This window comes from Trichoderma camerunense (assembly GCF_050948025.1).
Source record: "Trichoderma camerunense strain CBS 138272 chromosome Unknown V8C40scaffold_19, whole genome shotgun sequence".
Classification (NCBI taxonomy): Eukaryota; Fungi; Ascomycota; class Sordariomycetes; order Hypocreales; family Hypocreaceae; genus Trichoderma; species Trichoderma camerunense.
Genome location: NW_028145351.1, coordinates 445,077 through 467,348, shown reverse-complemented (window position 1 = coordinate 467,348; position 22,272 = coordinate 445,077). Strand labels below are relative to the sequence as shown.

Sequence of the window (22,272 nt, the reverse complement as noted above, 5' to 3'; positions counted from 1 at the left end):
GAGCGCCGATCATCCATGGTGAGCGTTTCGGGAGTCCCCAGGTAAGAATGGGAAAGAAAGGAAGCAAATCCCAGTGCCTTGCTTTTTTCCCGTAACTTGGCAATTGGCACAAGCTTGGTTTCCGTTGGCTTTAGCTTTTCTTCTCCATCATCTGCTAGTAGTTGGATACTTTCTCGCTGCAGCATCTTTGTTCGTGTTGTTGCGTAAGGTAAGGTTTCGAGTTGCGGTAGTGAAGAACCTTGCTGTGAAGATCATTAACGGAAACGAATACCGGACTGGGTCCCGTTGGGATAGCGATAGGCAAGGACGAAAATCGTAAGGTAAACAAAAAGCAATGGCACGGAAACGTGAAAAGATTACCGCCGTACAGTACAGTGTTTCTATGATATGCGTTACATACGTAAGTCATGCCCATCCAGTGGCCAAAAAAACATGCCAATCCTCCTTCCCCCATGCGAGATCACCAAACACCCCCCCAATGATGCCATCACTCGATGATTTTGCCCTTGAACCCGGCCAACCGCTCGCTCTCAAACACCAATGGGCCTCCCCCTGGGCCGCTTGCATCAAGGCTCACCGTCATGCCGCTCCTGTCTCCCACAACGCGCACCGTCTCCCCCAGATTCCTCAAGTCAACCTCGCACCCCTGCGCCGTGGCCTGACCACCACCATCCCCCCCATCCGCATTGACGACCTCTCTGATTTCGACCAGCGGATACGGCAGCCAGCCTTCCCGCAGGGGAATCAGGATGAGCGGAATCTCAGCCTCGGTCTCTGGCGTCGACGTCATGGTCTGCGCCGGCGACGAAGCCGACGGCCCCGGGATGACAAAATGACCTTTTCGACGCCCGCCCAGCAGCCAGGTATCCGCAGGTGCCGTGACCTCATAGCTAAACTCTTGGTCGCTGCGAACAGAAGAATCCGTGTCCCAGATCCGCGTCCACTTGAGGTGCAGCGTCGCCGGGAGCATCTGGTTCGTGCAGACGGTTGGGAGCCCCCCGCCTGCGCTGCCCACCACGGAACTTGGGATGAGGCTCTGCAGGCGGATGTCTGCCGTGTGTAGGACTGGTAGCGCGGGTATTTCCACCGGGATGAGAATCGACGACGGGTCGATGACGCCGTCTCTTGGTATGGAGAGACGGCTGTTGGCTTTTTGCCAAGTTCGCACAAACGCCGACAGCCCCTCAGCCGCATTCTCGCCGACTCCAGGTGCTCCTCCAATTCCTCCAAAGTGCTTCTCCCATGCGGTATCCTTCAAATTAGTGATTGCCAGCTCTCCCAGCAGGGTAGCTTGCTCAAGGTCTCGAGGTTGTAATTTGGTCTTTAACTCTTGCCAGACCGTTGCCACAACGTACTTGGAATATTGCTTCAGGGGCGTCGTCTCCAAGCCTTCTATTAGAGACCGCTTAACCAGTTCTTCCATCTCAACTTCTAGTAAAGTGTAGTCAAGCTTCAGATACAAGGTTCTGCCACCCTTTGGCATCGGCTTGACCCCCGGTATCCGCTTCACTTTGAACAGCAAGCTCGCTGGCTGCTTTGGAAATATGAAGACAGGATTTCCCGGTGGCACGCCAAATACAGAATCAAAGAGATCTGAGCTGAGGAGCTCGCTCTTATAGAGCCGTAGCGGGCTAGATGATGCTGTCGACACGTTGAACCGAGAGAAGAGTGCTTGATGTTTGAAGACGTCTTGCACATTCACCCCGAGTGCCAAAGCCACGTGAACTGCCAGAGATTTGGCCAGGTGATATGTCTCGTCAGCTTCCGTAACATATGTAGCTTCAATCTTCGCAAAGATATCTCCCACGTCCTGTTCCACAGAGTATGGGAATCGTATTGTCACCACCGTGTCGGCGGCGATGGCATCAAAATGAAACACACCAGCCTCGGGAGGCTTCGCAAACTCCATTGAAGAGTCCACAAATGCTGCCTCCGTAGTGAGGAAACGCAGGCCTCCGGTAGCTGGTTTCACCCGGACCTCGCATTTCTTGATAGCATTCCATCCGGTGTGTATTACTAGGTCAAGAGAGTTATTCTTGTCCAAGGACGTCTGCTTCGTAGCAGACATGACAACATCAAATGTGCTAGTACGCTGGAAAAGCATGACATCGGCATGCTTGAAAATGTCGGCTGTGCTGGATATAGAAGCGTGGATATCTCGCTCAAAGTGTAGCACAAGATTCTCTGCTGAAAGAACGAGTCGGTCTATTTTGTAATGTCCTGAAGCCACAGACTATAGGAGTATCATGTTAGTCTTTTTTCGAGAATACAAGTTGTAAGTGATTTGAACACATTACTTACTTTGCAGTTCACTCGTATCTTATTCTTACCAGGCACCAAAGTGATGGGCGAACCAGCTGCCGCCTCAAACAGTCGTTCTCTGCCTGGTCCCTCGCCGACAGATGTGATTCGTACCTTTGCGGCATCGAACGAGATATCTTCTGGCAGCAGGCTCCTGATGCTTATATTCAGAGAACAGCCGTCTTGGTTGTCTTCATACTCTGGAAACCCATCCAGTTCCACATCTGTAAAGAAATTTTCCATGGGTATCTTGACTTCTTTTGACAATGATTTGGCCAGCCGTGTAAGCTTCTCGACTATGCCAGTGACTGGCCATGCATACGGATACGTCTTGCCTTGTGAGAAACTTCTAAACCCAGGTTTCTTTTGCAGACGCTCCTTTTCGGCGGCACAATATTTGGTCAACAACTTTAATGCAACACCAACATGCTCGCCCTTTGGATTCATCTCATCCAAGCATTGGCAATACATGATGAGCATTGACAGCTCGAGTAAGCTCCAGCCGCTCTCTCCGAAAAAGGGTGTGGTGAGTGAAAAGTATGATGAAGCAGCCTTGTAGTCCTTCAAATGAACTTTCAACACGGCCAAATCTGCCATGCTGGAGTGAACTGCATGATCATGGTTGGCTACCGTGTAATGGCGCATGGCCTTGTCCGTGAGAATTTCGAATAGGCGATAGAAGTCTTCCTTGTTGTCGATTGCAGTCCGTAGCACGGGATTGACGATACCTGCCATCAGCGGAGAGTATGCCTCTTCTGGTGATGAAGGAGCGTCAGATCTATCGCCTTTGTCATTATCATCGTTCAAATCGACGTCTTCCATTTCATCCATGCCAATTCCCCTCACCAAGGGGGCTTCGTCCCAGCCGTCGCTCCAGCTGCGCTTCTTACCAAGGCTCGAGAGGATGCTTCTGGAAAGCATGTAAAGTTCAGCTCGGCGAGCTGCTAAGTCCTCTAAGCCGTTTTTAAGAAAGCTATTCGTGCCATCACCGGCTGGGAACTGTCTGCCGGGTCCAGGGAAGAAACCTGGACTGAGTGGGGGCGGCGGAATTCCTCCAGATCTTGGAAGTAGCGAGGAGTTGCGAGCTGGGTGGATCATGGTTTTGGGTTCAGGGATAGAAGACTTTGGCTCAAGCCCATCTCCATATGACAGCGAAGACGGTGGGATTGGTAGTGCCTTCGTTGAGGTTTGAGCAAGAATTTGCTGAGCAACAGAAAAGGCAAATGAGGACACCATATTGTCAACCGTTTCTTCTGCTAGAAGACTCAGTTTGGTGGGCTTGCGGCTCGGTGTTTTACTTGCTGTTAACCCCAGGATGACGTCTCGTCGCAATATCTGCGAAACTGAAGGGATAAACTGCAGTGTCCGCTGACATATCTCTGCAAACGTGATGAGATTTTCCGGCTCGTCTTTGTTATTTGGCGGCGGCAATGCCATAGGAGCCTCGCCGTAGAGGATAGACTCCTGCTGGTTCTTGAGCATGGCAATGAGCTCTTCCTTGGAAGAAAGCGCGTTGCCAAGCCTCAGCAGCAGGGCAATTTGGCGGGAAAAGATGTAACATCTAAAGTCGAATACAGACACCTTGTTCGCCAAGATCATGTCCCGGTATGCTTTTGTTGTCGAGCTGATGGCTATCTCGTCGAAATTTGGGCCGCTAATCTCCGCTGCTACATTCGTGTTGGTGTCGCTGCCGTCATCACTGCTATCGCCAGCAGCAATATCCAGCGCTTTCTCGGCAATGTCTCTGAGCTCTTCGGTAAATGCCAGCATTTCACCACCGTGTCTCTCCGGCGAGCCCGACTCCAGCTGCTCGTGTAGAACTGTATCCAGTCCTACACTGAGTTCATCATACCCAACTAACGCATCTTCTACAAGACCGACGCTCTCAAATCCCCTCGCCAACCCCTCTTTGAGAATAAAGAAAGTGCAAAAGTTCCAGCCAGGTAGGGTTCGCTGTGCGTCCTTTTCCCGAATGTCCTCTTCATATTGGGTTACTCGCATATCAAACGAGGCTAGTATCAAGCTTTTGATTTTCGCTATCAAATCATTCCAGGCGTTTTCGGCATCTGTTTCTGTCTCTTTGTAACCTGATGGCACTGCTGGTACAACCCTAGGTAAAAGATCGTACGGTACGTCGTTGATACCGATCCTAATCTGCGAAACATGGTCCTGAGATCCCTTGGTCGTTTCGTTGAAGTCTGATCGAAGCTTCTCTAGTAAAGGGGTCGTCCCTGGGCGCCATCGCGACGCCGCACTCTTCTCCGCTGAGGCCGAATTTCCGCTGCTTCTCGGCTGGGTTGAAGCTGCGGTGTTGGGGAGGACGACGTGAACAATGAGCCATTCAAACGCATCATGGTTCTCTTGGCCAGTGCCCTTCTTCGAGGTGCTCACAGGAGAGGTATGGTTCTTGACCCACTCGCGAACCTCGGCTCGCACCGAGTTCTTGTATGAGTCGTTGTCATCGCATCGTACCAGCAACAGCTTGAGATAAGGGGTTCGACGAAGTCCCGGGATCTGGTGTCGCCGTAGATTCCCACTAGCCTTCGAACGAAGCGACGGCGGAGCTTTTCCCGAGTCCGTAGAGACGCTCACGCTGCGTGATCGCAAACCGTCGCCCGCCCGCGAGACACTGCCCGAACGCCGCGATGTCGGTGACAAGGTCAGCTCGGGGATTTCGAGACTCCCCCGGATCAGCTCAACATGGAGCGTGTCGATTGATCGTAGCGGCCCGGAGTGAGACTGCCAGTTGAGGTTGTGCAGAGGCAGCCGGGGAACTAGCCCTGGGGCCAGGAGCTTGTAAACATCGTGGGGATCGAAATACTCGACTGCGCAGGTCGCAATGCCGTTCGAATTAGTTGACAGATACAAAGCCTCAGAGTGTTAGAGCAGTGTCTTGCGCTCTCTCTTACCTGTTACCGTTGACGTCGACGTCTGCTGTTCCATGGCAACCAGGTCGTCTCGGTCTGTTGCATTGTCGACCGCCTGAGACGTGCGGGATGTCGATGCGACAGAAGAGCTGGCCGCAATAGTCGAGGTGCATCGCCGACAAGGGTGACCCCTGACTGGAGGTCTGATTGCTGCCAATAGCAGTTGGGGAGCTTCATCAGACCGGGATTTACGTTACTCCGGGCTTTGGGCGGTGAGACAGCTGTAATGCAGCGCAATGATGCAATTCCAGCCACTACAATGAGTGAATATCTGGTGTTTTTCTTTATTTATATAACAAATTGTATTGTAGAGGATATGTAGATTCCTTTGATAAATTTTAAATGTCCATTTTTGCCTTGCAATGTAGATAAAAGGCGTTTTATCAGACAAAGTCAATCATGTAAGCCGCATTCCAGGTACCATCGTGGCGGCTCCAAAGCACGTTACTGGCGGAGGAGGGGTGGCAGAATTCTGAAGGAGGGGCATGACGCATCTGCACCAAGACTTTCATGTGAAAAAAAAAGTGCAATACAATTCATTCTCTCTCACGAACCATCAAACATAATATCACAATGTCGCTCCTACAAGCAGTCAAGTACCAACGAGGCAAGCTGGAGGTCCTCGACCAGCTCCTCTTGCCCCACGAATTCCGCTATGACACCGTCTCAACCCGCCAAGAGGCGTTCGACAGCATCGCTACGATGCGAGTGCGAGGTGCCCCAGCCATTGCCATCGTAGCCAGCTTGGGACTCGCTGTTGAACTACACAACAACCCCGTTTCGGGCACTTCAGATGAACAAGTCATTTCTCAGATTGACGAGGCATTGGATTACCTCAAGGAGAGCAGGCCAACAGCCGTCGATCTGACCAACGCCATCACCCAGCTCAAAGCTACAATTCGGACGGCTGACGGAAAGGGCAAAGAGGCGATTGTGCAAGCATTCATCGAAGAGGCGGAAAGAATTTTTGAAAAGGACCTCCAGAGCAACCTTTCGATCGGAGACTTTGGCGCACAATGGCTTCAGGCTCAGGCCGGTGCTTCGCCTGACCAGAAGATTTCCGTGCTGACACACTGCAACACCGGCGCGCTCGCCACCTCCGGCCATGGAACAGCACTTGGCATCATCCGCACGCTCCAGTCCAAGGGATACCTCAAGCACGCCTTCTGCACCGAAACTCGACCTTACAACCAAGGCAGCCGACTGACAGCATTCGAGCTTGTCCACGAGGGCATCCCCAGCACCCTCATTACCGATTCCATGGCAGCTGCTCTTTTCCGAACCAAGAAGGCGGAGAACAATATTGCAGCCGTCATTGTTGGCGCTGATCGTGTCGTTCGCAACGGTGACACTGCAAACAAGATTGGCACTTACCAATTGTCCGTTCTAGCCAAGCACCACGGTATCAAGTTTATCGTTGCTGCTCCAACCACGAGCATTGATCTGGAGACCAAGACTGGCGACGGTATCAAGATTGAAGAGCGTAAGAGGGAGGAGCTGACACAAATCTCCGGCGCAGTTGTCGGACCAGATGGTCGTGTAGATGGTAACAACAAGGTTCGCGTTGCGACGGCTGACCAGCGGATCGATGTGTGGAATCCTGCCTTTGATGTCACTCCCGCAGAATTCATTGATGTAGTCGTGACGGAGAAGGGTGCTGTGGAGAAGGGACCTGATGGTACCTTTGACTTTAGCAAGATTTTGCCTGAGCGGTGGGCAAAGGTGGTTGGTTAATGATAGAACAAGAGAATAAGAGAACAAAGAAACAAGAGCAGGCATTCCACATGCCCTCGGAAGAGATGGCACAGGGTTAAAAAAGAAGACCAGCGTTAGTGCACAGCGTCATTAGATTATCTTTAACACACATCATCTAATATCCAAATCAATTATTTTGATACCCTTCTCATTGGTTTAGAGCGTGGAGAATCAGCTTCTGGTAGTCTTCAACCGCCTGCTCCAAGTCGCCAACAGTGATGTACTCGTGATCACCGTGAGCAACGAGAATACTGCCTGGGCCATACAAATATCGGACGTAGTCAGCATCGAGATTAGGAATGTCCGTGCCGTAATTGACAACAATTTGGTCAAATCCTGAGTTGCAGGTCAGATCATATCCAATGAGATATAGCTGTCAAAGACTTACCTTCCACATCGCAGTTGCTTTCATAAGGTCCATATCCATGAGTACACTCAAAAGTGAACGCCTCATCATCAACTTCAGTCAAGATATCCAAAATCTTCTTCTGCACTTCCTTGTGGCCCTCTTTCTCAGAGCCACTGGCAACACGGGCAGCCAAGTCCACAAAAGCTCTAGCAGGAATCACGTTGGAAGCAACACCGCCATCAAATCGGCCAGCGTTGAACGTCGTGTTGCCAAAGAGAGGGCTGTAGCCGAGATCCGTGTCGTATATCTTGTTCATGGCTCGAATCATCAGTTCATTGGCCGACTTGCCCATTTCTGGGTAGCCGCTGTGAGCATCCTTGCCCTTGGCCACGACAGTACAGAAGAGAGCGCCCTTGTGGCCACACGCAAGCTTGTTCTCCGTAGGCTCGCCAAAGATGGCAGAGTCGAAACTGAGAGGCGGGTTCATATGTTCGAGCGAGGCGCTAAAGGTCTTCATCCCATCGCCAGTTGTTTCCTCTCCAACAACAAAGAGCAGGATGATGTCCTCAGGATTGACATTCTTGTTTGTGGAGAGCAACTCGTTCACCGCCAAGATCTGAGTCGCAACACTGCCTTTGGCGTCCGTTGTGCCGCGGCCCTTGATGATTGTGTGCTTTCCGATTTCGCCGCCCTCAATGTCCCAGGGAATATGAGGAGGAACTGTGTCGATGTGGCTTGTCACCAACGCCTTGTAGTTGGGCTTTCTCTCTCCGCGCCAGGCCAAGACGTTGAATCTGTCGGGCACATCTGGATTGTCCTTGGGCGGGGCGATGAATTGGATGGCCACATGGTATTGTTCTTGCTCTAGATAGTCGACGAGGAATTGGCCAACCTCATTTTCCTCGCCACTGACGGACGGGATAGAAACCAACGACTCGAGGAGCTGAAGCAGTTTGTCCCGGTAAGACGGAGCGTCTGCCGCGCCAGTATGCTGCGAAGTGGCCGTTGAGCCTGAGTGGCCGACCTCGGAAAGCGGCTGCTGTTGCTGGCCTGCACAGAGCGCCAACAGCGCCGGAAACACGACTGCGGAAGCTGAGGCCCAATGCATCTTGTTGATGTTCAATGCTTGGATCTGCTCTCAGTTGCACAAGGGCGGTGATGTAAACAAAGCCAAATGACCGGGTAGCTCAAGCGCCTTGCGACGGCTTATAAGCTATCAGTTGACAGGCTTCACCTCCACGTGACCGAGAGTTGGGATCTTCGTATTTGAGATGCTTGATGCTTTTAGCGATATCTTAGATGCATTGGTGGCCAAACTTATTTTTTTTCTCACTCTCTTTATCCAGGAATATTGGTGTTGTTCTGTCGCTGCTAGGTTCGGAGAAGCTCTGGAAGCTACGAGCTGGAGAGCTAATGGCGACTTGCTAGGTAAGCTCTAGGTGAGTGAGTCTGAATGACGTACGCGGGAGAGCTACGATGACACCCTACTAAGATCCATACCGTAAGCCTTCAATTATCACATCAGCAACATAGACATACCTAATAGACTATCTGATGCTAATTATACTTCTAAACCGCTATAGTCATCGGGCTTGGACAGAGTAGCAAGATGCTAATAAATTGTAAAACAAAACAAAACAAAAGAATATGACACACTATGGACGGATACTGTTAAACACACAACATCGCTGGCTTATTCAACCCTCTTAAACACAACATTCACCTCTTCACCACCAACCTCCACCTCGACACTCAAGTTTCCGCCCTCCTCCACAGCATCTTGCTTCACCAGCTCCTCATCGACATAAACAGCCCAAGTTCCCGCAGGCAAGTTGCTCGCCACCGGAGCTACACCAACCCTTCGGCCATCCCACGTCTTCATAGTCAACACCAAAGCACTCTCTTCACTATCCCAAACTCCGCGAAGACAATCAATGCCCTGACCAAGATCAATGCCGTCAATCCACGGCTGCGTTGCCGCATGACCCCGCCGTCGAGGCTTCTCCCACATCAACTTCTGTCCATCCGGCACATTCAGTCGCGCATATCCAATCGACGCATTTCCCGAAAACGGATCCATGTGCGTCCATTCTCCAGCTTCATTCGTCTTGGTGTCGTTCCTGGGATAAAATAGTCCGCCATTCTCCCACGTTGGATGTAGATGCTCGTCGGCGTATTTGAGTAGACCATCCAACTCTTCCTTCTTGCCCAGCTCCGACAACCATTGGACAACATAACCAAAGGTCGGCCTGGAGAAGGGGAATGGCGATGGTGGGAGGGCAGCGACATTTTCTCGAGCTCGAGCAAGAACGGCAGCGTCGTTTTTGTCCGCATTCTCGGTATCCACGAGCTTTCGGTATTCTTCAGCAATGCGATCCTCGTGGAGTTGGACCTCGCCGTCGATGTTCGTGATGAAGCCGTATGCCTGTTGATCGTATAGCGACTTCACGATATCAGAGTTCCACGTATTCATATAAGCATTTGCCCTGCGTAAATGTCAGTAAAGAAATTTCTTCGCCTCAATTTATACAACTCACCATGCGGTCCAACCAACGGATTTCGGCGGCAACGTCATGTCTTGTCGAACAAAGTACCAATCGACGTATAGCCCGCTGGGAGCGACCATGCCTTTCTTATCCCAAGCCGCCTTGTACTTGTCCAAAATTTCGCCAGACACGTCGGTCCCATCTCTAGCGTCGTTGTATTTCATCGCAATCAACTATTTTTAAAAAGAAATTGGTTAGTTCTCACCAACCTTCATACAAGTCAGCCCGGCGAAGAGACTTACGGGAAATTGGTTGCAGACGACAAACACCAGATTAGGCTCACAGCAAACGCCCACCCAACCATTCCTCTCCATCTCGCGAATAATAGCATCTTGCAAGCTCCGGTTATCATAATGAAACGACTCCGCTCCGAAACCAAAGAATAGAGGATCCCAAACAAACGTCAAGGACTCGGGCTTCTCAAACTCATCGTCGTCAAAGAGCATGCCGTAGAGACTCGTCATGAGCAAGAGATGGCCGCTGTACATGATATTCTCCCTGACGACCGGGTCCGCCCAAGGCTTCCTAAACTCCGTTCGATCAGGGTCGGTTCGGTTTCCGGAGAGACTAGTGTTGAACCAGTAAGCCCACACTTCTCTCCGCAGCATCTTGTGGATTAGACGACGCATGAGGGACTTGAGTGGGCTTCTCAGGGCTGGTAGACGGTGGTAATGCGCTGCTCCGGTGCCGTATGCCATGGTGGCGAGCTGATAGCGATAGGCGTCGAGGAATTCTTGCATCGGCTCCTGAGTTCCCATGTGATGCCATTCGCCATCCATTTGGCTGGCGAGATTATGGAAGTGACGCAAGTGTCCTGCTTGAGCGGCATTGAGCTTATCATATTTGGATAGATCAACAGAGTGACCCGGCCTTGTGTGAGAACCCATTGTGACGATAACTGGACTGGAAAGACTATGAAACAGTGTAATTCAAGCTGAATACCCGCCGAGATCGATTCGATAACCCAGAAACGTCAAGTTGTTCGCTGTATATCTCTTCGAAGCTGGCAGTTGAAGTGAGATCAGATTTCTGGTGGTTCAGTAATCTTCTCACATCCGACGCCATCTCTTCTTTATATATACTTTCCATCTAAGCCTCTAAAAAGCCGTACACATACTATCTCTCAGCTCCAGACAAACCATCTCAGCTCCGCCTATCCCTTGAATCCCCATTTGCGCCACCAAACCCAGCCATCTCCGCCAAGTTAGCAACACCTCGTCCGCCTTCAAAACACCACAAAAATGCCGTCCCGACATGCCGCCAGCATCAAAACATCGCACCTCGGTGTTTTACCCGCCCCGAGTCCTAGTCAAGTCCGCAAAGCCTGAGGGGGGCAGAGCATGCAAATGTTACCTTCCTCCCGCTGACTAAACTTATATAAACACAGGCAACGGAGATCTATCCGCCACGGACTGAGCTCCCTCGGACCGTCCATCGGATCGTATGCACGGCAAACCTGGCCTATTTGCTGGGGTTCAAAAGTTGATGCCAGCTAGTATTTGTTCTAAATAGCCGATGGCGTTCGGATAGCCTTACTAAGGAGGGTTCACCAATCCGGACGGCTTACTTCCGCCCCGTATTCAACTAGCACCATGTACAACAACTCAAATCATGCTGGATTTTGTAAAAGCAACCTGGGGGGATCCATTGTTAACCTCGGAAGCGGCGTTGCTACTAATCCTTAGTGATCATTGTCAAAGACCAGACACTTGCCGATTGGGAGTACTCGTATGTACATGCGACGACATACAGTTAGATCGTATTCTAGACTGTCTTCGTATCGATCCTGATTTGAGTAAAGGCACATAGGCTATGTGATCCAAGATGCTATATGTGGCTATGCTCTCTGATAGGATCTGCATTCAAAAGCTATTCATCACCAGTCAATGTAATATAGCAAAATGTAAGTATTGCTAATTCGAAACTGAGAAGCATCAGTGGCAAATCATACGGCCTTTATAAGATATTTTCATTCCTCTTCTGATAATCATTACACATCAGTAGGATACAGGGCGAAAAGAGCCATCGATGCCCAGAAATTACTCTACTCTCTCCAACAAAACCCCTGTTGATACATATGCTTCCTGCTACAACTCAGGGCTGCTCCACCAGACAGTCGTCGAAACAAGGATGAGACAGCCAAACGTTCAAGGCCGCTTATTGGCCGTTGAGAGTCGGGCTATGCGAGAGCAAAGCTGTAAGGTGAGCTCTGGGATTTGGTCGCTTTTGGTTATCGTCACTCTTGACGGCACTTGCAGGAGCAGAAGCAGAATCACGAGGCCTCTTTGTTCCCTTTTCAATCGAGTGCGCTGCTGCGTTTTCCACTACCACCGAACCGCTCTCCAAAGCAGACAAATAGTCCTCGACAGAAGATATTTGCTGGCTGATATCCGGGCGAGCCGATCTATATTCTCTGGAGCGATTTGACTCGGCTTGTAAACTGATACTGCGGGCGTTGTATGGCCGGCGAACACCTTTGCGCACTTCGCCGTGATCCTCGTGAGAATTTGATGCCGAAGATATGCTTGAAGGAGATTGGCCTGGGGCTTGAAGGTAATCTTCTCTGTGTGGCCCCAATGCAGAATTGGAGGTGGTAGCATGAAGATTGCTTGCCAGGAGATGAGTCGGCGTTGGTTGATTAAGCAACGAGTGGGCGAAAGAATTCGAGACATCAATCGAGAACACATTATCTTCTGCAAATCGAGGCAAGAACAGACCTATGTATCAATCGTCAGATTCATAACCATGTGGGGGGAGGATTGGCTGCCTTATTTCGGTCCATACCTTGCGAATCCTTGTAAGGACCAGTTTCAATATCTGAATCCTCAGCGGGCGGGTTCAAATACCCAAATTGATCACGGCCAACTCCATGTCGGAAGTTCTGCAGCTCAAACGTTTGATCCAAGTAAGGCCCCATGCCGTTGCCGATTGGCATGTAAGGCTGCAAATCACCATTGGACGGCTTTCTTCCCTTTTGACTCGTAGGTGGGAATAACTGTTGTTCGCCAAATCGATACATATCGTTCGCCCCCGTCCCCATTCCATTAAGCCACTCAAAATATGCATTTGAATCATTGATACTCTCCAGAGTGCCGGTGCTGGTGCTTCCAGAGGTAGAGCGACTGCTACCACCCTGGTAGCCAGATTTCCTATGCCCGAGCCGTATAGATCGATTGGCCATGGCACTATGGAAGCTTTCAGTCGATGAAGATGGCAGAGTTGAAGTAATTCGGCTGTACTTTCTTCTAGGCGAATGGGCGTGTGAGTCAGTATCATCAGAAGGATATGCTTGGACCGCCCTCGATGTAGCAATTGGAACTCGTCGCCACATGGAAGGATTTGGCCAAGCAATGCAGGAAGCTTCAAGTATTTCTGGAAAAAGTTCAGCGTGTCAGTTTTGTAAAGACACGGAGCTATGAAGAGGGTCAAAGAACATACCTAGAGGTGCATGTTGAAAAGAGAATGCTACGACATTCTTGACCCGCTCAATGGGCATCGAAAGAGAATCCCGTGGGAAGCCTTCACTGATGACAATTTTGATGCGACCGAAGTCATCGGCAGGATTCCAGTGATTTTGTCGAAGAAGCTCCTCGCGGAAGCTTGGAAACCTCAAAGGTTCAAGGTCTCCGTTCTTTGAAACCCCTACAGCGGCCGCGAATTAGCAAATGCAATGCGTCAAGCATCTGCTACGGGTGTGGTTCCTACCAAAGCTATGTATGACAACATGCGGCCAGTCGCCCTCTCTATCTAGAGGTGCAGACCTATAAAGAAAATTAATATCAGCCAGTCAAATCCGTATCCAGTAGCAAGATGCCAGTGAGGGAATGGCATCGAAAGCGAAATCAAGACATACGCAACCAACTGTCCATCAACGAATACGCGAGCCTCAAAGTTGGCACTGTCGCCAAATTTGCTGTAGCATCTGGTAAACTGGCTGACAATCGGAGAGGACCAAGAATGGATCGAGACTTGGAATGGGGTTCCGGAGGCCAAACTCGGTATGAAGCAGCAAACCGTGGGCAGCCCAAAAGAGCCATGAGGACTGGTGAACTCTGCGACCATTAACCACGCAACTCTAATAATATGGACTCGTCGATTGACCAAGTCCGGATGCACAAATTGCCGAAAGAAGGACACATACCTGTATCATGAATAACATGACAAGCCACCTTAAACTCTTTGATGGGGACTTTGCAATCCCGGGGGAAGAGCAGAATATCCCAATCTTCAAACCGCATTGTGGTTACGGTTTTGGAAATACGCAGCCGGCAAATCAAAAGAAGTATAGAAAAACACCAATCGAATGCAAAGAAGATGCCCCAAAGAGCCGTCTCGAAGAGTCCAAATATGGCCTTTGCTATTCCAAGGTTAAGTTAGGAGAGGGGGGAATCAGATTCGCACACACAATCATGCCTGGAGATAGGCGAGTATCGAGTGGCAGGGCAACGCTATCGGTCCATTCGCAGGTCTTTTTTCCGCCACAATAAAGCGAGTGACTTCAAAAATGGGCAACTGCGCACGCCAGACAATGAATTGCTAGCCTTTGGGCTCGCTTATGCTCCCGAGGCCTCGCCTCTTCGCTATTTCCTGCGGTGTTCTGGTTGCCAAGGCAGCTGGAAGAAAGCAGATAATGGGCAGAACAATTAAAGTTCAGAGTGATGGAAAATGTAAGCAGCAAAAAGCAGGGGATTAGAGAGAGACCCCGTGATAAGGAGACCGCCTCCCCAATATGGCGTGTCAGGAAAAGGGCCGGCAGAGCATGCACCTGTCGCCGGTGGCAACGGCATCCGCAGGAAGACAATTCAGCTCTTGGGAGATGAGCTGATGGTGCTCTCGGGAGTAAATGACCTTGCTTTGACGTAGATGTAATAAATTGTCTCATAATCAGGTTGACGAGTCTTCTATGGGTTCATCGGATGGATATCAGCCTAAACATAGGGTACCTCACGTCAAGTACTACAATGAGGCACTTGACGCATAATCTTGATCGGCATCGACTACAAGAGGAAAAACAAGGCATCATGCAGAGAATCCTTTCCATCTCTTGGTTCATAGCTCGATGCGATCAGGGATAATACCAGTAATGGCTGGATATATATTCACGAGCGAGATCGCGGTGTCATAGATTGCCCCTGGCGCAGGCCCAAGAGCAATAATGCATATTCTGCAAGGAGTCAGTCCCACGAATTTAATTGTAGATTAGCCATCTGAATAACCTGGCTGTGCCAACGTTTGTCCCAAGAAAGAGGCATCAGGTAAAGAAAAGGTTTTTATTCTTGATTATGTACAAACTAACAGTTTACCTTACGGGTCCTCATCGCCAGCCATTCGTGCCTATAATTTCATCTATCAGTATAATTCCCACTTGAAATCCGTTCGTTTCATCAAGGTGTTACTTACTCTTACGGCTCCCGGGCCTCCCAATTCCCGCTCCAGGCCATTCTCGAATTCCCTGGGGAAGGCAACCCTATCAGGGTAGTTGAGGTAGACAACCCCTGAAACTCCGAGGAAAACGGCAATGAATGTTCCAACCATGATCAGACCAGGTCCCGTAGTAGTCCACGTATACTCCCAAGGGGAGAAGATACCCATCATGTCGTTATCCTCGTGAACCGGCTCGCCAAAGTTTCGTCGCTCCTGGGGGTCCCACCAGGTGGCATATGGGTCGCGGAACTGTCGCTTGATTCTAGGCGGGTTGATGTAGCCTCCGTTCTACAGCCAGCAGTTAGATTCTCGAGCATTTCATCCCACCAACACCGGGTCGTTACGAACCATTCCAGGGTCCTGAGCTTCGCTGAGTCGCGGGAAATCAGGATACTTTTCGTCAATCACTTTCTTGTCGGAGAACTGCGATGGCAAAAAGCCTCGTCGCTGAATCGTAGGGAGCCTTCGGCTGGCAGCCATGGCATTGCGCAGAGCCGAAGCTCGCACAAGTCGTTGTGGGAGCATCTACAGAGAACGAAGAGGTCAGTCGGTCGGTCGGTTCGCTTTTACTCAATCGTCTTGCGATTGTAGGATCGACTAAGCGCTCACCTTGGGCGGATTGACTGTTGCTTCAGCGCCCAATTGCTGCGTAACGGGATTGGTCTCCGTATAATGACCTCGACAGTCTACCGAATTGGTTAGATTTGAGGTTGTAACGACAATCGACCTGCGCAGCTGGTGCCTCAGGCATCGAATCCAAGATTCTCTGCAGCTGGAGGGAATTACGACACGGGATTTGTATCGGACCGCCTAACAGAACTGCGGTACTTGGAGGTACAAGAGCTAGTGGCCCCACCAACGCAAAAACGCGCAGTCAGCGCACCAAACTAGCTGCCGCACCATGGGTACCACGAGTATCCAGCTTGTACTGCAGCCCCTCCAGTGCCCTTTGCTCCCATTTCCGCACCACTTTAGGTACCATGGCGCCGTCGAGATTCTTCCTGCTCAAAAGTTTTTGCTGAAGAGACTGGAATTGCTCGCAAAATCCGCTGCAGCGCTCCGCCCAGGCCTCTGATCATGTGCAAACTTTGTCCGAATGTTCGGTAAATCGCCACGAATCCGTAGATGTCAATTTCTCCCCGCCAAATGATAGCCTCACAGAGATTACGCCTGCGACGTCCCCTAGCTCCACGTTGCTATTATGCCCGAGACCGCGTCGCCAGACCATGTTATCCTCGACGCGGACTCTCTGGCTGCCTCATCAGCAGACGCACCTCTAAACACTCACGCCAGTGACGCGCCGCCCGTCGAGCCCGAGGATCCTGAAGCTGCCGTCGAATCTCATGCGAATGGCCATGCCCAGCACGACGCGACGCCGGCTCAGGCAAATGGCCACGTGCTGCAGCAAGCGGAAGCCATGGACGATGCTCGTCTCGACGACAGCGAGCGGCCAGCGAAGAGACAGAGGACTCGGAATGCGACGCCGCCGCCGCCGGCTGTTCGCAAGCTGAAGCCCATCTCGCCACCGTGGAAGAAGATCGAGGCTGACGGCCCAACATCGTACACTGAGAACGGGCGGCGCAAATCCGGTCGTATCAATAATTCGACGCCCATTCCGGCCGAGCCGTCCAACCTGAATCCGAAGCGCAATACTAGACATTCTACGAATGGATCGACAGGAAGCACGCCCAAGGAGAGCTCGATGACTAATGGCAAATCAAGCAAGATGGCAGGAGGCAACGCATCCAAGCAGAAGCCCTCGGGCAAGGCTACACCAGCCAGCACCACGGCGTCCGAATCGAACTCGAGATACGCTTCCAGACGAGGCGCTGCTCCAGAGCCCAGATCATCTTCACGACTCACACGCCGACGAACTCCCTCGCCTCCACCACAGTCCCTCAGGCACTCCACGCGCACGCGAAGAACACGGCTCAGTGATGTGTCTGCTGCGGCTGAGCAAGATGCTGCAAGCAACATCACTAAGCACAATACCTTCGAAAGCTCCGGCAAGTCACCTCGAGTCAAGCTGAGGGTCTCATCTCGGCTCGGTGTGATTCCGCTGGTTCATCCGGACCAGGTTCGCAAACGACCACGCATTGGGACTGACTTTGACGATTTCTGGACTCGAGCGGGAGATATTCCGGTAGAAGATGGTGGCCTTATGGCCTCTGAGGATGGGCCACCGTACACAGACGAAATGGCACAGAATGATGCACGGATAGTTCTCCGTATTGAGAAAGAGGTTGAGCCGGGTGGGCTTCTTTCGATGCAACGCTGTTCCCTATTCGTGCCTGAAGGAGAAGAGGAACCACCAAGACAATGGGCTCGACAAGACCATATGACAAAAGCTGCTGCCAACTTTCGAAAGCTCATGGTAGTTGAACAACAGCGCCATCGATCAACAGCCAAAAAGCTTGCCGAAGCCTGTCGTGAAGAATGGCTAAGGCGCCAACCCAAATCTGCCGAAGAGATAGAATCGGAAGCAAGGGCGTTGTGGTTAACACGGTATCGGGTTGTTCTCAAATCTCTCACTGGTACTTGGGAAAATGTACGTGCAGAGGTTAACAGACGGCGATTGGCACAATGGGAGGCAGAAGAGCAAAAAAGAGTCAAGGCCGCGCTTAACCAGGTTGTCAGTCTATCGGAGCAGAAGTTGCAGGCTCGCCGCGCCGGAGGCATGGATTCTGAATCTCTTTTCGATGAGGATGATGGCTTTGATGATCTAAGCGACAGCGCTAGCGACGATGACGGAGACGAAGACGGGTCTCGTCTCTCTTCTGCAGAGACTGATGGAAGCAGCGGCGACGGTGATGATAGCGATATGATGTCTTCTTCCGAAGATGAAGACGAAGAAGATCAGAAAGACGTGGCAGATGAGGGCCTCACACAGGAGCAGCTACGAGCGAAATACGCCAACATACCCGACCTAAAAATACCGAAAAAGGCAGAATCAGTTGCGGAGAATACGGGCCAAAGCCCTGACAATGCAGGAGGGTCAGACGCCGAGACCAGTGATGAATCAGTGGATATGGATGACGATTTAGGATCTAGTGATTTTGATGGCAGTGGCGAGTCTGGGGATGAAGGGTCAACAGATGAGTCGGGATCTGAAGAAGAGGCCAGTGGTCTGCTGGGACTCTTTTTTGGAAAATCGGAGCTGAAAGAAATGAAGAAAGTCGAAGCCAAGGCTGAAAGTCCCGAAAACGACGAGACGAGCGGTCAAGTTGATGCACCTGAGCCGGAAATCTCACAGCCAGATTTTGAGATGGGGGATGAGGACGATGATGATGAAATGTCACTTGTCCGCCACCCGGATTCTATCAATGGTGATGGCGCAGATGATAACGAAGATGGTGCTAATAACACGGCATCTATGGTGGAAACCAAGCCGAATGGCGTGGAAAGCGGAACAAAACATGATGATGAAAGCAAAAAGCCTACAATTCCTTCAGACCATGTCGACGCTGATACAGAAAACGTTGATCAGGACATAGCGATGACAGATGCTCCAGACACTGCAGCCAGCGATGCGTCAAAGTCGGAAGAGCCTGCAAGCACAGCAGCTTCAGAGAAATACGCTCATCCAGAAACAAAGGCTACAGATGTCCATTCTGATACCTCACCGAGTACATCACTCACAACAACCATGGACACCAAGTTAGAATCGAAGCAATCCGATAGCGAAGTATTGCCGCTGAAAGAGGCCGTACCGGTAGAATCAGTCACCACCGTGGCCCGAGTCTCAACACCTAAATCCGCAACCCCAGCTCCAACACCTCAATCCGCCGCCCATAAAATAGAAGTTCCGTTCCTCCTGCGGGGAACACTACGCGAGTACCAAAGACAAGGCCTCGACTGGCTGGCTGGCCTGTATGCCAACAATACTAATGGCATCCTGGCAGACGAGATGGGTCTGGGCAAGACGATCCAGACCATTGCGCTATTAGCGCATCTTGCCTGTCGTCACGAAGTCTGGGGTCCTCACTTGGTCATTGTGCCCACCAGCGTAATGCTCAACTGGGAAATGGAGTTCAAGAAGTGGTGTCCTGGCTTCAAGATACTGGCCTACTACGGCTCTCAAGAGGAGCGGAAGAGGAAACGCCAAGGCTGGAACAACGACGACGTTTGGAACGTCTGCGTTACTTCATATCAACTAGTGCTTCAAGATCAACAGGTATTTAGGCGACGCCGATGGCACTACATGATTCTTGACGAAGCACATAATATCAAGAATTTTAAATCACAGCGATGGCAGACGCTGCTAGGGTTTAACACACATTCACGCCTGCTCCTCACTGGAACTCCGCTTCAAAATAATTTAACCGAGCTGTGGTCGCTGTTGTTTTTCCTTATGCCTGCGGAGAACGGCGTCGGGGGATTTGCAGATTTGCAAGAGTTTCATGACTGGTTTCGCAAACCCGAGTCACAGATCTTGGAGAATGGGAGAGACCAAATGGATGACGAGGCCAAGGCCATCATTGCAAAGCTGCACAAGGTTCTGCGACCATATCTTCTCAGACGTCTCAAAGCCGATGTAGAGAAGCAAATGCCGGCGAAATACGAACATGTCGAATTCTGTCGACTTTCAAAGCGCCAGCGTGAACTGTACGATGGCTTCCTAGCACGCAGCGAGACGAGAGATACGCTGGCATCAGGCAATTATCTCTCTATTATCAACTGTTTGATGCAGCTGCGCAAAGTCTGCAACCATCCTGACCTGTTTGTGGACCGTCCCATCATGACATCGTTCCGCATGCGCAAATCTATAGTCGCAGACTATCAGGATACGGTGAGAGTTGTGCAGCGGTCTTTGGTTGCAGACAGTCCCATGAGCACTGTCAACTTGGGTTTTCTCAACCTAGTGCCCACTCAGCATGAGCATCTATCTACCACGAAGGCGGATAGTGTAGCCCAACTAAGCTCCCACCGCGTCCTCATGGATCTTAGAGAGGCTCAGAAATGCCGAGCTCAGAATGCCTACACAACCCTTGACCCGGCTACGGTAGAGTCCAATATTGCCTATGTTGAGAGTGCTGCCCGGTGGGGCCGCTTCGAGGAACTGCAACACTGCGTCTATCTCAACGCCCTTCGTCGGCAGCAAAGGCCGATATATGGCAGCAACGTCATAAATTTGTTGAACATCAACGCTCATGACCGTCTACGCAAGCCCCGGCCTAGAGTTCCTCGAAAAATCATGGAATGGTTCGATTCCGACTCGGCCTTTGTACAGGCACTCACTCCATCCCTCGAACAGAGAGCTGATAGCTTCAAGACTGCCATCGAAAAATTCTCCTGCGTCACGCCCGCGGTGGTGACTCGGGACTTTAACCAGCTTATTCTGGGTCGAAAGGGTGTCGAGGCCTTTACCGATGAAGACCTCAAGCTATCAGCACCGGTGCGATGGGCGCCTTTTATGCCAAAGCAACCCCCTGCAGACCCTTGGCATGAGGCTCGAATGCGTCTCACCATCCAGTTTCCCGACAAACGCCTTCTTCAGTACGACTGCGGCAAACTGCAGGCACTTGACAAGTTGCTACGCAAGCTGCAAGCTGGCGGCCACCGCGCCCTCATCTTTACTCAAATGACAAAAGTCCTCGATATCCTAGAGCAATTCTTAAATATTCACGGGCACAAATATCTCCGACTAGATGGTGCCACAAAGGTTGAGCAGCGTCAAATCTTGACGGATCGGTTCAACCACGATTCGCGCATTCTCTGCTTCATTCTGTCTACTCGATCAGGAGGTCTGGGCATCAATCTTACGGGCGCGGACACAGTCATCTTTTACGACCAGGATTGGAACCCGGCCATGGACAAACAGTGTCAGGACCGATGTCATCGTATCGGTCAAACGCGTGACGTACATATCTACCGTCTCGTGAGCGAGCACACTATCGAGGCAAACATTCTCCGTAAAGCATCACAAAAGCAGATGCTTGACGATGTAGTTATTCAGGAGGGCGAGTTTAACACGGATTCGTTCAACCGACCCTCAGTCAGAGATGTCCTTGGCGAGAAGGTCGATTTTATGAGCGAAGGCGTTGCTGCGGCAGATGCCGCTCTTGACCTTGTCCTTGGGGGATCGGAAAGCAGCAATGACCAGCGCCGTGTCGGTCGCGTCTTTGAGCAAGCGGAAGACAAAGAAGATGTCGCTGCCGCTCGCGTGGCAGAAAAGGAGATCCAAGCCGACGATGCTGACTTTACGGAAAAGGCCGGTGGAGCTACCTCGGGCACTTCGACAGCACGCCAAGGAACGCCAGCAGGCAAGTCTATTTTTGACGGCGGCATTGGAATACTAGACGGACCAGTCGAACCCGGTATGGACATAATTGAGGAGTATAACGCATGGGGCGCAAGAATGGGCAACGTTGATGACTATATGCTTTCTATCATGACCGAGGAGTTGAAACATACGAAACTGGAGCTGCCAAAGGATAAGAAGAAGGGCAAGAAGAAGGGCAAAGATACGAGGAAACGATAATAGCGGACGCAACTCAGCTGTTGTCAAGCGAGTATTGTGGTTGGACTCACTACCACTCAATGTAATCTCAGCATTGTGTATAAGTACGGTACCATGGTTTTGTTGTGTTGTAAGTTACAATAGTGTTCGAGGGAGACATTACTGCATGTGTTTTAAAAAACGGTGGGGGATATTATCATGACGAGGGAGTTTGGGATTTTCAAAAGGCGATAGCAGGTTGATTACTAGGTTTAGATTTGGTGGGCACAGGCACTGCCATTGGAAATGCGCATAAATCGAATAATCTCCCATGACTTTGATCTCGTCCATTCTTGTATTTGTTTATTTGTCTGAAGCACTGCTACCCTATATTAAAGGATAGAATAATAATAATTTGGCTTTCCCTTTTCAAGATCTATATGATTATATGAGTATTACACAATGCTGTTGGTAACCTTGTCTCTTCTGGGATTGGTTCAGCTGACATGGTTGTAAATTGTCGTCCAGATG

At 50.8% G+C, this 22,272-nt stretch overlaps 7 protein-coding genes across 7 annotated transcripts; 2 read left to right on the top strand and 5 right to left on the bottom strand.

Annotated features, from left to right (window-relative positions):
* Positions 1–315: 315 nt before the first annotated feature.
* Positions 316–5,306, bottom strand: V8C40DRAFT_254732 (transport protein particle complex II subunit TRS130). The gene is made up of 3 exons (XM_083217895.1): positions 5,211–5,306; positions 2,302–5,126; positions 316–2,233 (listed from the first exon to the last, which is right to left on the bottom strand). Exons 1-3 carry the CDS (start codon positions 5,242–5,244, stop codon positions 488–490), a joined length of 4,605 nt encoding a protein of 1,534 aa, XP_083069241.1. The 5' UTR covers positions 5,245–5,306; the 3' UTR covers positions 316–487.
* A 436-nt stretch (positions 5,307–5,742) lies between these two features.
* Positions 5,743–7,108, top strand: V8C40DRAFT_254731 (S-methyl-5-thioribose-1-phosphate isomerase MRI1). The gene has a single exon (XM_083217894.1). The coding sequence runs from the start codon at positions 5,802–5,804 to the stop codon at positions 6,960–6,962; it is 1,161 nt and encodes a 386-aa protein (XP_083069240.1). The 5' UTR covers positions 5,743–5,801; the 3' UTR covers positions 6,963–7,108.
* V8C40DRAFT_254730 (M20 family metallopeptidase) lies at positions 6,594–8,753 on the bottom strand. The gene is made up of 2 exons (XM_083217893.1): positions 7,372–8,753; positions 6,594–7,319 (listed from the first exon to the last, which is right to left on the bottom strand). Exons 1-2 carry the CDS (start codon positions 8,438–8,440, stop codon positions 7,132–7,134), a joined length of 1,257 nt encoding a protein of 418 aa, XP_083069239.1. The 5' UTR covers positions 8,441–8,753; the 3' UTR covers positions 6,594–7,131.
* A 272-nt stretch (positions 8,754–9,025) lies between these two features.
* V8C40DRAFT_269593 (uncharacterized protein) lies at positions 9,026–10,765 on the bottom strand (the record flags this gene model as incomplete). Its single annotated transcript, XM_083220102.1, has 3 exons — positions 9,026–9,818; positions 9,870–10,051; positions 10,121–10,765. 3 exons carry the CDS (start codon positions 10,763–10,765, stop codon positions 9,026–9,028), a joined length of 1,620 nt encoding a protein of 539 aa, XP_083069238.1.
* A 1,227-nt stretch (positions 10,766–11,992) lies between these two features.
* On the bottom strand, positions 11,993–14,196 carry V8C40DRAFT_282160 (uncharacterized protein). The gene is made up of 6 exons (XM_083221745.1): positions 14,020–14,196; positions 13,732–13,930; positions 13,584–13,639; positions 13,317–13,520; positions 12,663–13,250; positions 11,993–12,595 (listed from the first exon to the last, which is right to left on the bottom strand). Exons 1-6 carry the CDS (start codon positions 14,114–14,116, stop codon positions 12,036–12,038), a joined length of 1,704 nt encoding a protein of 567 aa, XP_083069237.1. The 5' UTR covers positions 14,117–14,196; the 3' UTR covers positions 11,993–12,035.
* Positions 14,197–14,964: 768 nt separating this feature from the next.
* On the bottom strand, positions 14,965–15,994 carry V8C40DRAFT_254721 (uncharacterized protein). The gene is made up of 4 exons (XM_083217892.1): positions 15,912–15,994; positions 15,651–15,827; positions 15,279–15,590; positions 14,965–15,212 (listed from the first exon to the last, which is right to left on the bottom strand). Exons 2-4 carry the CDS (start codon positions 15,825–15,827, stop codon positions 15,183–15,185), a joined length of 519 nt encoding a protein of 172 aa, XP_083069236.1. The 5' UTR covers positions 15,912–15,994; the 3' UTR covers positions 14,965–15,182.
* Positions 15,995–16,671: 677 nt separating this feature from the next.
* V8C40DRAFT_254717 (chromatin-remodeling protein SWR1 domain-containing protein) lies at positions 16,672–22,144 on the top strand. Its single transcript, XM_083217891.1, has one exon. It carries the CDS (start codon positions 16,720–16,722, stop codon positions 21,781–21,783), a length of 5,064 nt encoding a protein of 1,687 aa, XP_083069235.1. The 5' UTR covers positions 16,672–16,719; the 3' UTR covers positions 21,784–22,144.
* The last annotated feature ends 128 nt before the right edge of the window (positions 22,145–22,272 follow it).

Coding starts and splice junctions, on each gene's coding strand:
- V8C40DRAFT_282160 (XM_083221745.1), bottom strand. CDS start 14,116: ATGCGGTTTGAAGATTGGGATATTCTGCTCTTCCCCCGGGATTGCAAA. Junction 13,640..13,731: donor GTTGATGGACAGTTGGTTGC/GTATGTCTTGAT, acceptor TTTTCTTTATAG/GTCTGCACCTCTAGATAGAG. Junction 13,251..13,316: donor TTTTCAACATGCACCTCTAG/GTATGTTCTTTG, acceptor AACTTTTTCCAG/AAATACTTGAAGCTTCCTGC.
- V8C40DRAFT_254717 (XM_083217891.1), top strand. CDS start 16,720: ATGGACGATGCTCGTCTCGACGACAGCGAGCGGCCAGCGAAGAGACAG.
- V8C40DRAFT_254731 (XM_083217894.1), top strand. CDS start 5,802: ATGTCGCTCCTACAAGCAGTCAAGTACCAACGAGGCAAGCTGGAGGTC.
- V8C40DRAFT_254721 (XM_083217892.1), bottom strand. CDS start 15,827: ATGCTCCCACAACGACTTGTGCGAGCTTCGGCTCTGCGCAATGCCATG. Junction 15,591..15,650: donor AAGCTCAGGACCCTGGAATG/GTTCGTAACGAC, acceptor TGCTGGCTGTAG/AACGGAGGCTACATCAACCC. Junction 15,213..15,278: donor GAGGCCCGGGAGCCGTAAGA/GTAAGTAACACC, acceptor ATGAAATTATAG/GCACGAATGGCTGGCGATGA.
- V8C40DRAFT_254732 (XM_083217895.1), bottom strand. CDS start 5,244: ATGGAACAGCAGACGTCGACGTCAACGGTAACAG. Junction 5,127..5,210: donor GTCGACGTCAACGGTAACAG/GTAAGAGAGAGC, acceptor CGACCTGCGCAG/TCGAGTATTTCGATCCCCAC. Junction 2,234..2,301: donor AGATACGAGTGAACTGCAAA/GTAAGTAATGTG, acceptor ATACTCCTATAG/TCTGTGGCTTCAGGACATTA.
- V8C40DRAFT_254730 (XM_083217893.1), bottom strand. CDS start 8,440: ATGCATTGGGCCTCAGCTTCCGCAGTCGTGTTTCCGGCGCTGTTGGCG. Junction 7,320..7,371: donor AAGCAACTGCGATGTGGAAG/GTAAGTCTTTGA, acceptor CCTGCAACTCAG/GATTTGACCAAATTGTTGTC.